Source organism: Canis lupus, chromosome 29 (assembly GCF_048164855.1).
Source record: "Canis lupus baileyi chromosome 29, mCanLup2.hap1, whole genome shotgun sequence".
Taxonomy (NCBI): Eukaryota; Metazoa; Chordata; class Mammalia; order Carnivora; family Canidae; genus Canis; species Canis lupus.
In genome coordinates, this window is record NC_132866.1 from 32,120,243 (window position 1) to 32,135,079 (window position 14,837).

The following is a 14,837-nucleotide window of genomic DNA, read 5'->3' on the forward strand; positions in this document are numbered from 1 at the left end:
TACTCTCAGGTCTTCAAGTTGGATGTGTGTGGACAACTCTCTTATCTTCAGGAGTAATTCCCCATTTCCTTCAAGGGTTTTCATGGATTCAAGTGGAATTAAGCAGTTTTGTGTCCTTGCGAACAACTGTGAGTAGAAATGTGTTGGCTGTTCTTCTTGTTACCTAACATTTGTTGAAAATTGGCTTTGTGTCTGGATTTTTGTTTTTAAACTTTTCTGTTGTCTTTGAGTTTCTGTCATCTGCCCTCTTCTACCTCTCCACCTGCCCCCTCTCTTTTATTAGTGAACATTTGCAATTTTTTATGCCCTATTGGCTGTGGATCAGAAAACCCATACAGAACTTTAATTTCAGTCATTCCTGTTAGCTGTAAGGAGATGGCTGCAGGAACTTGAATAGATTTTTATACTGTTATAATAGAAGTTATAGAATCGTTACAGAATATACCTCATTGGAGTGTCTGAAATTTTAAATGTAGAAAGTATGAAGTGAAAGGAGAAAAATATAAACCAATTCATATACTTGAGAGATGGAAACATTATTAGGAATGGCGAGTTGAAGTTTAAAAGAAGCAGGAAGGAGAAGACAGATTGAATGTTAACTCCAGCTTTGCCATGTCCTGACAGAAACAGTACTATTTTGTTGTACTAGAGATTCATCTGGTATGGGGCAAATGTGAGCAATTTTGGACCTTCTGTTTTCATCACAGATTGCTAATCACTCACTTTCCTGGCATTAGGCACTTGGAACTGCTTGGCATTCATTGGCCATATTCTTATCTTAGATCTTTTTTTTTTTTTTTTAAGATTTTATTTATTCATGAGAGACACAGAGGGAGGGGCAGAGACACAGGCAGAGGGAGATGCAGGGACCCTGCTCCCTCTTAGATCTTAATAAAAAACAATAGTTCTTTTAACATATTACATATGTAGTAGGTGATAAAATCAGAATTTTTATCTTTGCAAGTGGAGTGTTACCGAGTCTTCTGCGGAAATGTTCTAAAACTTAATCTGAGTAGTAAGAATAAAAGTATAGTAATATGTAAAAATTCTTTTGAATTTACACTTAAGATGAGTGCATTTGCAAACTTTGTTGTGTGTGTATTATGCCCCAGTCAGGATACTTTTTAAAAGCATTTACTTGGTGTACCAGATATTTTTAAATAAATGTTTTTCTTTTATCTAAACTTATTTTTCTCTTAAAAAAAAACATTTCAGCAAAATTAAACTATTTCCAGAAGCTCCAGAAGGTCAACGCAACCCACTTCGAGGCCCTGGCTACAGAGTTTGGAGGGGGATCGTTCACTTCAACAATCCAAACCCAGTCCCCACCACCTCATTACAGGGTGAGCCTAGAGATAGGGATGGGATTGTTATGTGTATTTTCCTTCATGGCTGACAGTTGACCCTGGTGTCTTTGAGGTACCCCGCCCCTTCAACTAGGTCAACCATTGTCAGCTCTTTTAGAAGACAGTATTATCCACATTCACAAGCCCTTGAGTTAATTTTGTTTCTACTTTTTCTTTTCTGGTGGCGTTCATTCCAAGCTCACTGTGAATAAATTTCTACCATACTTTGTTCAGGCTGGGGACCCCATTTTGACTTACTTCCCCGAGTGGTCTGTAATCAGCTTGCTGAGGCAGCCTGCAGGAGTTGGAGCTGGGGGGTTCTGTGCTGAGAGCAATCCTGCTGGTGAGTCTCAAACAGAAGTGCCAATTTTTTGCTATTTAAAATAGGCTTTCTTAGAAACCGTTTAAAAAGACAGAAAGAGATTGCTTTTCATAAAAATAAAATAGGCATTCTCTTTTATCACTCCCTTAATTCTTTCTGTTCTAAGGTTTCCTGGAGAGTAAAAGTACCACGTGTGCTCGCTTCTTCAAGAATCTGACAAGTAGCTGCACCTCAGATCCAGCTCTCAATGCTGCCTCTTACTATAACTTCACAGTCTTGAAGGTGGTATCCCTTCCCTCCCTGCCGTCACCATTGGGGATATAAAGTCAGCATGCTTTCTGCTATTGGGTTGTGGAAAAGGCACTGAACTGAAAGTCAGAATGCCTAAGAACTACATAAAAAACTGGGCCCAGAAGCCCCATCTAAAGAAAGATGAAAGAGGTGGGAGATACACATCTGGGTTAAGAGATTTATCCTCCTGGCTAATGAGATTGGCTTGAGAGAGTGTCAGGGTATAACATTTCACTATTTCACCAAAACCTCTTGCTTTTGCCATTCAAGTAGAGCTCTGCTCAGAGTAGGTGTGTTGCTGCCCAACCTCCCCTCAGCTTTACTCATAGCGTTTTAGTATAAAGAAGAATCAGAAGAGAAGAATCTAATATGTTGATTTTTCCTCCCCACATGTGAAACCACAAGCTCCTGGAGGTTTTCTCTGAGGTGTATGCACACTCATGATTCTTGCTGTCCTCTTATTCTAGGTTCCAAGAGGTATGACTGATCTGCAGAATATGAAGGTAAGACACTGTTTATCAGGGAAAAGGAAGAAGACTATTTGGTCCCTTTGCATCAGAGGCAATTTCAGTCTGGACTGTAATTGTGAAAGGAAGTCTATTATGTGTGATGTATCAAACTGTTAAGTGCAAATCCAAAACATTGTTTTCCCGTGTATGTTCTATATGATTAATAAGCACCACATGAAATAAAATATGTTAGATAAGTTTGTGAAACATTGGGTTACGTAAAATTAAATACTATAGCGTGGACTTCCTAGAGTCTTTATTGTGCTAAAGGGACTTGATACTCTCCAAGAGGGGAATATCGGATATGATATTTCTAAAATTTAATTGGGGGTGCCTCACTGGATCAGTAGAGCTTGCAACTCTTAATCTTGGGGTTGTGAGTTCAAGCCCCACATGGAGTGTAGACTTTTATTACTTAAAATAAAAAGTTAAGAAAAAACCCACAAAAATTTGTGAAATTTATTTGACCATGGAACTTTAATTTTATATGTAGTAGAATTAATGTTCTGAGAAATATGGTTTTGAGAAGTAATGATTTTTTATCTTAAGGTGTAGGCTGGCAATGGAAGGAGAGAGGAAGGCGGTGATCAAAAATGAAAAATACTCATTTCAGCGTAATATGTAGCTAGGAGAGAAAACACTGCTTTCGATTTCAGTTGATTTGCTTCTTTTCCCTTGCTAGTTCCAGGTTCCTGTAACCCTTGTCTCACAAGCTGGTTCTCCTCTCTTGTCTGGAAACACTTGTCAGAATGTGGTTTCCCAGGTGAGGATGCTGACCTCAGATTCTGGACTGATGTTGATCAACATTATCAGAAGTGCCTCATCTTCTATTAAGTACCAGACCAACCCCACATGAATTTTTGTGTGTGGAACTTAACATGTCAAGAATTGCGCCCATCACCTTCTTCCTTAATCATGTTTCAGTTTCCATTGCTACCATCCTCCAGTATTTCATGTCCAAAATATTACAGTTACTTCTGACTCTTCTTTCTTTACCCATTTGCAGTTTATTGTAGCTCTTATTACATTTTTTCTATTAAGAAAATCAGTATCATCTGAAATAGAAGAGTCAACTTCTTGTCCTCCATTCTCCCTTTTGATCACCCTGCAGGAGGAAGAATAACCTTAAGCATCATTTTAAAGAGTGCTTAGAAATCTAATGTTACCTTTAATTGCTTATGACTCCCATCTCCAGCTATTATCTTCATTCATCCTCAGACATTGGAGAGCCAAGGAAACCAGCTGTCCATGCTCCCTCTCCACTCACCTCTGCACACAATCAAAACTCATCTCTCTTCCCTTTCAGTTCTTATCATAAATGAATTTCTCCCATGAACCATTTCAAAGAGCTCTGTCCAGTCTCTTTTTACATCTGTAGATATAATACATAGTCTATCTTTTCATGGTATTTGTGTTTGGCATTTTTAAGATTACTTGTTTAGTTTTACTCATTCAGTTATTTTTTTAATTGAGATATAATTGACATATAACATCATATTAGTTTTAGATGTACAAAACAATGATTTCATACACGCACATACATGCATATATACACATACACATATATGGTGAAATGATTTCCACAGTAAGTTTAGTTGATATTCATCACCACACAGTTATACGTTTTTCCTTGCAATGAGAACTTTTGAGATCTTCTCTCTTGGCAACGTTCAAGTATATAATACTATTGTAAATTATAGTCACTATGCTGTACCCTCATTCAGTTATAATAAAACTCTTCAAGACAGAAAATCTGTATAATTGGCCCATTGAATAATTTTTATTAATTCATTTTACTTTTGTATTTCAGGTCATCTATGAGATAGAAACCAATGGGACTTTGGGAATCCAGAAAGTCTCTGTCAGTTTTGGACAAACCAACCTGACTATCAAGCCAGGCACTTCCTTACAGCAACACTTTCTCATTCGCTTCAGGGTTAGGACCCTTTTTCTATAGGGGATTAAGAGGGGAGGAAATACTGGATTAGAAATAGTTCCTGTGCTTCTATGATGCATGAAAAATAGATTAAGAATATGAAGGCCTAGGGATCCATGCCCAGCCTTAAAAAAAAAAAAAAAAGAACATGAAGGCCTAGTTCAGTTTGTTAGTTGAGGCCTCAACATTTAGTATTTGATAATTTAACTGCAAGTGATAGAGATTCAACAATGTTTATTCAGTAATATTTTCTCTGATTATCTGGCCCCCCAATGAAGCAGGACTTTAGTCTCAAATCCAAACTTGTTCTTTAAATAAGTCACTTTGAATCATAAATTCAGTGAACCTCCCACAGAAATTCTTAAACCAGCTTTTTTTCATATTTCTGGGCATTCAGCAGGTTTTTGTTTGTTTTTCACTTTTACTCTTTATATTTCTCATTTGAGTTTATGTGCTTATAATGAATTTTTGCCTGTATGTATTTATGAATATGTCAAAATATAATGTGATGGCATTAGACATTTTATTCATTTCCCACTTAATCTAACTTTCCAATCTTGATCACTATGTTTTGGCTTTCTTCTTTTTGAACCCAGCAGAATCTGGTTTCTTCTCAACTCTGCCCTCAAATGATCAACCAAATCTCATGTCTCTCAGAGTTGGTCTCTGGAACATCTGTAGTTCATTAAAAAATATTTTAAATTATGTTTAAATTCCTCTTATTTCATCCAGGCTGAACATAGCCCTCAATTGATAGTAATTTTGGAGAAACGGAGTTGGTTGATCCTTGATTGTAATCCTTGGTAGAAGTAGCATGTAGTAATTTCAATTTTCAGATCACTCACAATCTATTTTAGTGAATAAAAGTAAAATACGGAAGCTTTGCAAGAAATTTCTGCAGTATGCTTAACTGTGGAAGGGAGCCAGAGTGTTCAGTGCAGCTAACTTACTTCATTGCCATAAAGAAGGGTATGAAGCCAAGCAGTGGAAGGTGGGAGAGCATGCTTTTCTCTGTAAGGGCCTTTCTTTCACTCTTTCTGCAGGCTTTTCAACAGAACAAAGCTGCTTCTCTTACTAGTCTTAGAAGTGGGAATCCTGGCTATATTGTTGGGAAGCCACTTTTGGCCCTAACTGGTGATATAAGTCACTCTGTATCCTTTTTGTAGCTGGGTAGCCTGTTGCAGCCTAATGAGAAAAGCTGCAGCTGCTGATCTTTTGGGTTTCGCAGTTCTGAGGTCCCCTGAGTTTGTAGATATTCAGGATTTTCTTTACCGAACCATTAATAAACTATGTTTTCAGAATTGTTACTAAACAAAGGCTGTAGATGCATGTTAAACTGGCTGAAGGTAAAGGATCATGACTCATTTCTGTTTGCTTTAATGAAATATTTATATACTGCTATGTGGTTAGCCATTTTTGGGAGAACAGTTACTGTCTGTGTTTTTTAATTACTAGAGGGAAAAAAATTTGTGACTTGAACAATGTTATGACATTGGTAAAATAAAGTGTTAAGGAAACAAGAGCATAGATTTTCCAGTCTGCCTTCTTTTTATTCCGTTATACTCTCCTTGACCATTTTTTTCCACCTCAGATCACCCTCATGAAAAGTAAGGGTGATGGAATTTGCTCTGTTAAGAGACATGAAGTACAATTTGGAGTGAATGCAATATCTGGATGCAAGTTCAGGTAATTCTTTGCTTCTTCATCATTTCCCATAATTTTGTCTCTGTAGGGAATATGTTGATGTAACAACTTTTATATTTTGAATGACAGTGCTAGTTAGAAGTAGTTTTATAATCTAAATAATATTAATATTGCTAAAAAAATAAAAAATAAAAAAATATTAATATTGCTAAAAGTTTTCTGACCGTCTTTTTTATCTAATAGGATTATTTTCTCCAATTTATTTTATAATACTATTTTTAATGTTTGGATTAATATGTTAGCATGGGACTCCAGCCTCCGTGGTGTTTCATTTCAGGTTGAAAAAGATGGACTGCAGCCACTTACAGCAGGAGATTTATGAGACTCTTCATGGAAAGACCAGCCCAGAACATGTTGCCATCTTTGGTAATGCTGACCCAGCCCAAAAGAGAGAGTGGATGCGGATTCTCAGCAGGAACTGCAGTGTTTCAGTAAGGAGAGAAATACACATTCTCACAAAGATTCACTTTCCCCATTTGTGTGTAAACTATGGATATTAAAATTAAAACCAACCCTGTTTCTGTAGATGATGTAACTCTCATAGAAGGAAGATAATATAGTTGTCATAAAAGGAAGAATACAAGAAATCATGCCCATTTGAAGTCATTATTTCAGGTTAGGTTTATACCTAACTTATTTTCCTTACTTGGAAAAAAAAATTAAAGGCAGAAAAATACTTGAAGGTAGAGATTATTCTGTGGTTCAAAATCAACTTACTCATAAGAGAAAAATTTATTTCATATGTATTTCAAATATTCTCTTATATTCCTGAATGATGGTCAACACAGATTCTTTCAGATTGAAATTGTATTCTTTCTGTTATAAAAGTTTACATATTTACATTTAATAAAAATACATTATCAGGTTAAAAAAATCAAACCATGTATAATGGTAAAACCCCAAGACCCCCTGCCATGGAAAGAGCCGCACTTAGCTATTTCTGTTTTTAATTTTTCTGGTGGCCTCTAGATCCATTTTAACAGGTATATCTCTTGACCAGCCCAGGTGAAATAAGTAAATCTACTGTACTAGTCTGTCTTCTTTCTCTTTTGCTTACCCCCTATCTCCTCACTTTAGTCAGCCATACTAAATTTAATTTTCCTTTCTAATTTTAAATTATTTTTCTGTATAAGTAATGCATACACTTGGCTCAAAATTCATAAAGTACAAAATAAAAATCTCTCTCGCAAATAGTTCTTCCCTCCCACATAGACAACTGAAATTAGATCCCGCATAGTCACACAAGTAAATACTCAGGTACTTTTTTTTATTCAAATGATATAATATCATAAACACTGCTCTGCTACCTTGCTTTTTTCCACTTGATCTTAGAGTTTCTTCTTTATCAGTACATAATCTGTGTCCTCATTCTTTGGGTAATATAGCTGCATAGTATTCTACTACATGGATGAACCAGAATTTTTTAGCCAGAGTTTTTGGTGGACATTCAGGTTGTTTGCAGTCTTTTGCTATTATACACAATGTGACATTTTGTATTTTGTAACCTCGTTCAGGCACCATTTTGTACATTAGAGAATAAACCTATATGATAACTTCTAGAATTGCCAGATCAAAGGTATATGGATTTAAATTTTTAATAATTTCAGTTTATTACCCATACATAAAATTTACAGTCCCATCATTCATCTGTGAGACCACTTTTTCCTTCTACTCTCATCAACACTATGTCATGAAACTTTTTAATCTTTTTTCATAAGTGAAAAATAGTATCCCAGTATAGTCTTAGTCTTCTCTTACTGTAAGATTATTTTGACATATAGTTGAACAGTTTGTATTTTATTCACTATTATCTATTTATATTCCTTGCCCATTTTTATCGAATTACTAGTCTTATTTACAGGAAATGAGAAATGGACCTTTTTCTGTGGTATGATTTGCAGATTTTTTTTTCCAGTTTGTCATTTGTCTTTTGACTTTGTTTCTGGTTTGGTTTTGGTTTTGGTCTTTTGCCATGTGGATACTGATTTTTCTATTGTGAAAGATATCAATTTATATTTTTTAACCTTTCAGTTTTGGTTCAGACTTCGAAAGGCCTTTCTTCTTAGTGATTATTTTGGAAGTGCCCTTCTCCCCTTCACCAGCACTGTTATGACAACCACTGAGCCACCCAGGCATCCCTAGGATGGCTATACTTAGGAAGACAAACACTAACAAGTGCTGTCAATAATGTGGAGAAACTGGAACCTTCACACATTGTTGGCAGAACTGCAGATGGTGTGGCCACTTTGAGAAACAGTTTGATAGTTCCTGAATAAAATTAACTTAAGGGGCAGCCCAGGTGCCTCAGCAGTTTAGCACCGCCTTCAGCTCAGGGCCTGATCCTGGAGACCCGGGATTGAGTCCCATGTCAGGCTCCCTGCATGGAGCCTGCCTCTCTCTCTGCCTGTGTCTCTGCCTCTCTCTCTCTCTCTCTCTCTCTCTCTCTCTCTCTTTCATGAATAAATAAATAAAATCTTTAAAAATAAATAAAGTAAACTTAAATATGATCTGTCTCCCCCATTCCTAGTTTATATGTTATTGCCAGAATCTGAGCCTTACTATAAAAAGGTTTAAGATGGGCAGCTCGGGTGGCTCAGCAGTTTAGCACCGGCTCCAGCCCAGGGCATGATCCTGGAGACCCAGGATTGAGTCCCACGTCAGACTTCCTGCATGGAGCCTGTTTCTCCCTCTGCCTGTGTCTCTGCCTCTCTCTCTCTCTGTGTCTCTCATGAATAAATAAATAAAATCTTAAAAAAAAAAAAATATGAGGCCGGAAAAACACAGGCATATTTGAGGATAGTTTGTATCTGCTAAGTTATAGTAACTCACTTCTGTCAATCCTTCTTACTTCTTGGAATTAATCCTCCTAGAGTCATACTGCTTGGTTGGACTTCATTATCAAACTCTGAAATGTCTTCTTTAACCTTTCACTGCTTCTGTGTCCAAATCCTTTGCTTTACTCAAGTGGTCTGCTCAAGGCCAGTGCCTTCATCATGCCTGGCACATAGAATACACTCAGTAACTATTACTCAGATTAATCAATGATTGTCCCTCCATGGCATCATGTGCTGTTCTACTTGCACACCTTTTTATATGCCATCTTTCTACCTGAATTTTCCTTTAATCACCATTTCTTCTAGTCAAACATTACTCATCTTAGTCCCACGAAGCCATCCTCAACCAGAAATGGCTGTTACTCCTGGCATTCCACAACACTGACTATGCACCACTCATGGAGCACTACTTATAAGCATTGTATGTGAACTCACATTTTTTAAATCTCTATAATAGTCATTCCCATTTTAGAATAGTAATTTGTTAAGATCCAGGACAATGATATGATCTATTGTGAACTTCTGCATTCTTTTCTCTAAATCCTATTACTTTCTCTGTTACATATAATGTTTAAGAAACAATGGTTACCACGTCGGGCTCCCAGTGCATGGAGCCTGCTTCTCTCTCTGCCTGTGTCTCTGCCTCTCTCTCTCTCTCTCTCTCTCTGTGACTATCATAAATAAATAAAAATTAAAAAAAAAAAAAAAGAAAGAAACAATGGTTACTTAATGCATGGTAACTGACTATAGGCAATCATCAGCAAGCAATTCAAGCAGATGCTTCTTTACCCTTCTACAGGCTATGCATTGTACTTCCTGCTGTGTCATACCAGTTTCCCTGGAGATCCAGGTATTGTGGGCGTATATAGGCCTCCAGTCCAACCCACAAGCTCATGTGTCAGGAACCCGATTCCTATACCGGTGCCAATCCATAAAGGTAAGTCATGGCTCATAAAGGACCACTAAGCCTCTCAATACCCAGATTGTCTTATCAGCTACATGATAAGCAGACCACTTTAACAATGAGAACCAGTTTATGCTGCCAGCCAACATTTGGTTAGAGTGAGCTGAATAACTCTTTAAGTCAATCCTTCCTGCCTAGTTATTGAAATTAGCATGTTGTCATGATAAATACAGTCTATATCCTTTTCCCTAGTTTGTTTTCTCTTTTAATTTCCTGAACCTAGTATAGTATAGGTTAATTTCTTTTCAATTATCATACCAGTGTTACTATACCAGTTGATTTAACTACAGAAAACATTTTCCCTAACTATGCATTCACTATGACAGTCACACACTGTCAAAGTCTCTGAGTCTGTTGATAGCTTAAAGATGTTGCTGGGGCTAGTTTATAGTCATCAATTCATGACCGATTGCACTCCATTAAAATAAATAATTTTACTATGTAGTAAACATCTACCTGTTATTTATGATATGTATTAACATCTGCCTTGATTTTAGTATCAAAATTATTACCTGTAAGTCATTGCATTGACATCACAGAAAATAAACAAACTAGAGACTACATGTAGGCCAGAAATAAAATATCTTTAGCTCCTTCTTACAACAGTGTTGAGTACCTTAGCTCTTACCTACAAATAGTGTTAATACTCAGGTTACCAGAACCTTTGAGAGCATTCCATTTTTCTCTGTATTGGTTTACTGAATAAAATAGCCCTATTTCTAATAGATTCTACCCTTCTAATCTGTTACAGATTCTACACTGAATATATTGTTTTGTTTTTCTAAACTGTATATTTGGAAGAACCTGTATAGTTTAGGAAGATACCCACAGGACTATTCTTTTTCTCTCTGAATCTCTGGTTCTCTTAAGCATAGAAGCAACCCAGTGCCTTTCTTGTGTAGATGTTTTAATTGTTATCATTTTCTAGTATTTAGTAGAGGTTAGCTTTTTGGTTAGTTTTCCCCCTCTACAAAATCACCTTACAGTCATTCACATCTTATTGGCTTAAGTGGTCGACAATTGAGAATTTCAGCTGTGCTTCATTCATGTATAACTAAAGACAATATCTATTCCAATCAGGGAACAAAAATTAACTGTGTCGAACTTACTGAGAGGTAGTATGCGATATACAAAATCATGTCCTTTACTTAGGATGATTTAAAGGCTTTGCAAAGGGAATTTTTACTATACAAAAATCTTCACTTTAAGGGCTAACTTGAGAAACTCACAGTCATGAAAGTTGCCATACCCCTATAAATATAAAAGGAGGGCAGCCTGGGTGGCTCAGGGGTTTAGTGTCACCTTCAGCCCAGGATGTGATCCTGGAGACCCAGGATCAAGTCCCACATCGGGCTCCTTGCAGGGAGCCTGCTTCTCCCTCTGCCTGTGTCTCTGCCTCTGCCTCTCTCTCTATGTCTTCCATGAATAAATTTCTTGTCATCAAATGATGGTTTCCACTTTTAAATAGAGTGCCCCTTTCACACAACCTATGCCTACCCACCCTTAACCATCCCATTCTCTCATTCGGGTTATCTGCTTAGAGCAGTAAGCATTTATGTTTATGACCATTGGAATGGAGCTGCTCAATGGTCAGTTAAATTTGAACTGAACTATCGGAATGACTTCATCGTACCAATGTAGCATTAGAAACAGTTTAAATTCCTCTCACTATAAAAAGTGAAGTAGCAAAATTTTTGTAAAGTCCCCAAGGGTCCATGCAGGGAGCCCGATGTGGGACTCAATCCCGGGACCCCAATGCCTTGGGCCAAAGGCAGACGCTCAACTGCTGAGCCAGGCATCCCTACAAATCTTTTAAAATAAATGTTACAGGGCAGCCCAGGTAGCTCAGCGGTTTAGCGCCGCCTTCAGCCCAGGGCCTGATCCTGGGGACCTGGGATCGAGTCCCACGTTGGGCTTCCTGCATGGAGCCTGCTTCTCCTTCTGCCTGTCTCTCTCTCTCTCTCTCTCTCTCTCTCTCTCTCTGTCTCTCATGAATGAATAAATAAATAAAATCTTAAAAAAAAAAAACTTAAAATAAATAAAAATAAAATAATAAAATAAATGTTACATTCTCACAACAAACCCATGAAGTAAATAGGATTTACTAATATAGTACTCTGCTGCTTATAATTTATACTAATTGAGCCTTTAAAGGGATCTTTAAATTAGGGAATGAATGGGCAGCCCAGGTAGCTCAGCGGTTTAGCACCACCTTCAGCCCAGGGTGTGATCCTGGAGACCCAGGATCGAGTCCCATGTCAGGCTCCCTGCATGGAGCCTGCTTCTTCCTCTCCCTGTGTCTGTGCCTCTCTCTCTGTGTGTCTCTCATGAATAAGTAAATAAAATCTTAAAAAAGAAAAAAAAGGTTTGGGAGTGAATAAGATACAATATGTCTGCTATCTGAATATAAACTTTTTTTAATTTAAAAAGAAAGTTATCTCTAGAAAAAAACAACTACTTTTGCAGAGTTTCTGGATCAGTCAAAACCAAAACAAGTGAATGATAAGAACAATGTAGCATCACAGGATCTAATATTCAGTTCATCTTTATCTTTAAATGGATCATCAAGCTTTTTAGATTATCTAGGAGACCTATTGTCTGCAGTTTAGGGAGCATGGGCATTGAGTCAGTCAGACATAGATCTAAATCAAGTTATTTTATTTCTCTAAATCTAAATTTTCTCATTTATAAAATGGAGTTTAATAATAATACTTCATTGGATTGTGCAGATTAAATGAGATCATAAAAGTAAAACACTTAGCAAATTTCCTAGCACATAGTGAATATTCAGTAAATATTGCTAATCATATCATCACTGCTATTTTTATCATCATAACTTTTTTGGTTCCAAACTTCCATAGAAGTAGTGTATCAAGAAGGTTTCAAGGGCCGCCTGGGTGGCTCAGCGGTTGAGCGCCTGTCTTCGGCTCAGGGCATGATCCTGGGGTCCCAGGATTGAGTCCCGCATCGGGCTCCCTGCATGGGGCCTGCTTCTCCCTCTGCCTGTGTCTCTGCCTCTCTCTCTGTCTCTCATGAATAGATAAATAAAATCTTAAAAAAAAAAAAAAGAAGAAGAAAAAGGTTTCAAGCAAAAAAATCAAAGGTATAAGCAGGCATTAGAGCAGTGTTTTTCAGTCTTTGTTGGCTGTCACCCATGGTAAGAAATATATTTTACAACACAACCCACATTATAGCACACACATATATAAAACTGACACAAAAGTTTTAGAAAACATTATTTTATGCAACGCACTGTGTGATATTATCTATTCTGTTGTAGTTGATTTTGTTATTTGTTTAATGCTAGACACTAAAGGATCACAATTTGCAATTTGAAAAACACCTTTAGGAGGGGGGAGCCCTGGGTGGCTCAGCAGTTTAGCACCTGCCTTCAGCCCAGGGCCTGATCCAGGAGTCCCAGGATCGAGTCCTGCGTCGGGCTCCCTGCATGGAGCCTGCTTCTTCCTCTGCCTGTGTCTGTCTCTCTCTGTTTATCTCTCATGAATAAACAAATAAAATCTTAAAAAAAAAAAAAAAAAAGGGGGGATCCCTGGGTGGCGCAGCGGTTTAGCGCCTGCCTTTGGCCCAGGGCGCGATCCTGGAGACCCGGGATCGAATCCCACGTCGGGCTCCCGGTGCATGGGGCCTGCTTCTCCCTCTGCCTGTGTCTCTGCCTCTCTCTCTCTGTGACTATCATAAATAATTAAAAAAAAAAAAAAAAAAAAAAGGAACTAGACTGCCAAAAAAAAAAAAAAAAAAGGAAAAACACCTTTAGGAAATACATCTCTGACTACATTTTAAAGCTAATTATATTGTATTATTTAATAATTTATTTTATTAATTATAATTAAAAGTTGGCAGTGTTTTATATATCAGTCATAGCATATGCTAGTATAATTGCCAGTCTACCCCCCAGTCTATCATAAAGGTTTTTAATCTTACGGACTCCACTGAGAATCTGTTGAAAGCTGTTCTGCTAGAAAAACGCAAACGTACAATGTCCTTTATATAGTTTCAAGGGATTTATTGATTTCTTAAAACCAGGCTAAGAACTATATTAGGAAAGATAACACTAAACAAAATAAGAATGAAATTTACTGATTTTAGAGATAATTGCTATAAGGGAAAGGGCTAGGAAGTGGCTGGATTAGTAAGGAGTTCTATTTCTCTTACCTGTTGATGTCTTGGAGAATATCACCACCGTTAGATCATTGTGAGAGCCTGTAAAGTTTGTCACTAAAGTCTTCCTTTTTCAATCAAGCACTATTTGCCTCTATCTCTTAATGAATGATAAGACTATAGAATTATTTGGCCCTCTTCCGTATTTCTTTTTTCTTAAGACTTTATTTATTTATTCATGAGAGACACACAGAGAGAGGCAGAGACACAGGCAGAGGTAGAAGCAGGCTCCATGCGGGGAGCCTGATGCAGGACTTGATCCCAGAACCCCAGGATCACAACCTGAGGCAAAGGCAGATGCTCAACCACTGAGCCACCCAGACATCCCTCTTCTGTAGTTCTTTTTTTTTTTTTTTTTTTTTTTTTTAATTCATGACAGAGAGAGAGATAATGAGAGAGACAGGCAGGCAGAGGGAGAGGCAGGCTACGTGCAGGGAGCCCAATGCCAGACTCCATCCCGGGCCCCCAGGACCAGGCCCCAGGCTGAAGGTGGCGCCAAACCGCTGGGCCACCAGTGGTGCCCCCTCTTCTGTAGTTCTTAATAACCTGTATAGAAGAACCTTACTTAGTTCACTGAGTGTTTTCTTTTTTACATCTTTTTTTAAGAACTTGTGAAAGTTATGCTCACTGTTCTATATGTTAAAATGTATAACCCCTTGAGATATCTCCCTGATACATGATGTTGAACCACATTTACTCTTTAACATATTTGTTTTCTTTAACTCATTTGAAAATCTTATTTCACTGACATC

General features: G+C 37.5%; 1 protein-coding gene across 3 annotated transcripts in view; it reads left to right on the top strand.

Moving 5' to 3' along the window:
* The window catches only part of TCTN3 (tectonic family member 3), a 29,101-nt gene that overhangs the window by 1,377 nt on the left and 12,887 nt on the right, over positions 1-14,837 (top strand). For 2 of the 3 annotated variants that reach the window (XM_072805940.1, XM_072805941.1), the window contains exons 3-13: positions 10-128; positions 1,216-1,343; positions 1,581-1,689; positions 1,835-1,950; positions 2,427-2,462; positions 3,151-3,231; positions 4,279-4,404; positions 5,448-5,555; positions 5,996-6,090; positions 6,386-6,539; positions 9,742-9,879. In XM_072805940.1, coding sequence (XP_072662041.1) covers positions 10-128; positions 1,216-1,343; positions 1,581-1,689; positions 1,835-1,950; positions 2,427-2,462; positions 3,151-3,231; positions 4,279-4,404; positions 5,448-5,555; positions 5,996-6,090; positions 6,386-6,539; positions 9,742-9,879 — 1,210 coding nt within the window. The remainder of the gene's footprint in view (positions 1-9; positions 129-1,215; positions 1,344-1,580; positions 1,690-1,834; positions 1,951-2,426; positions 2,463-3,150; positions 3,232-4,278; positions 4,405-5,447; positions 5,556-5,995; positions 6,091-6,385; positions 6,540-9,741; positions 9,880-14,837) is intronic. The other variant, XM_072805942.1, reaches the window with a different exon arrangement.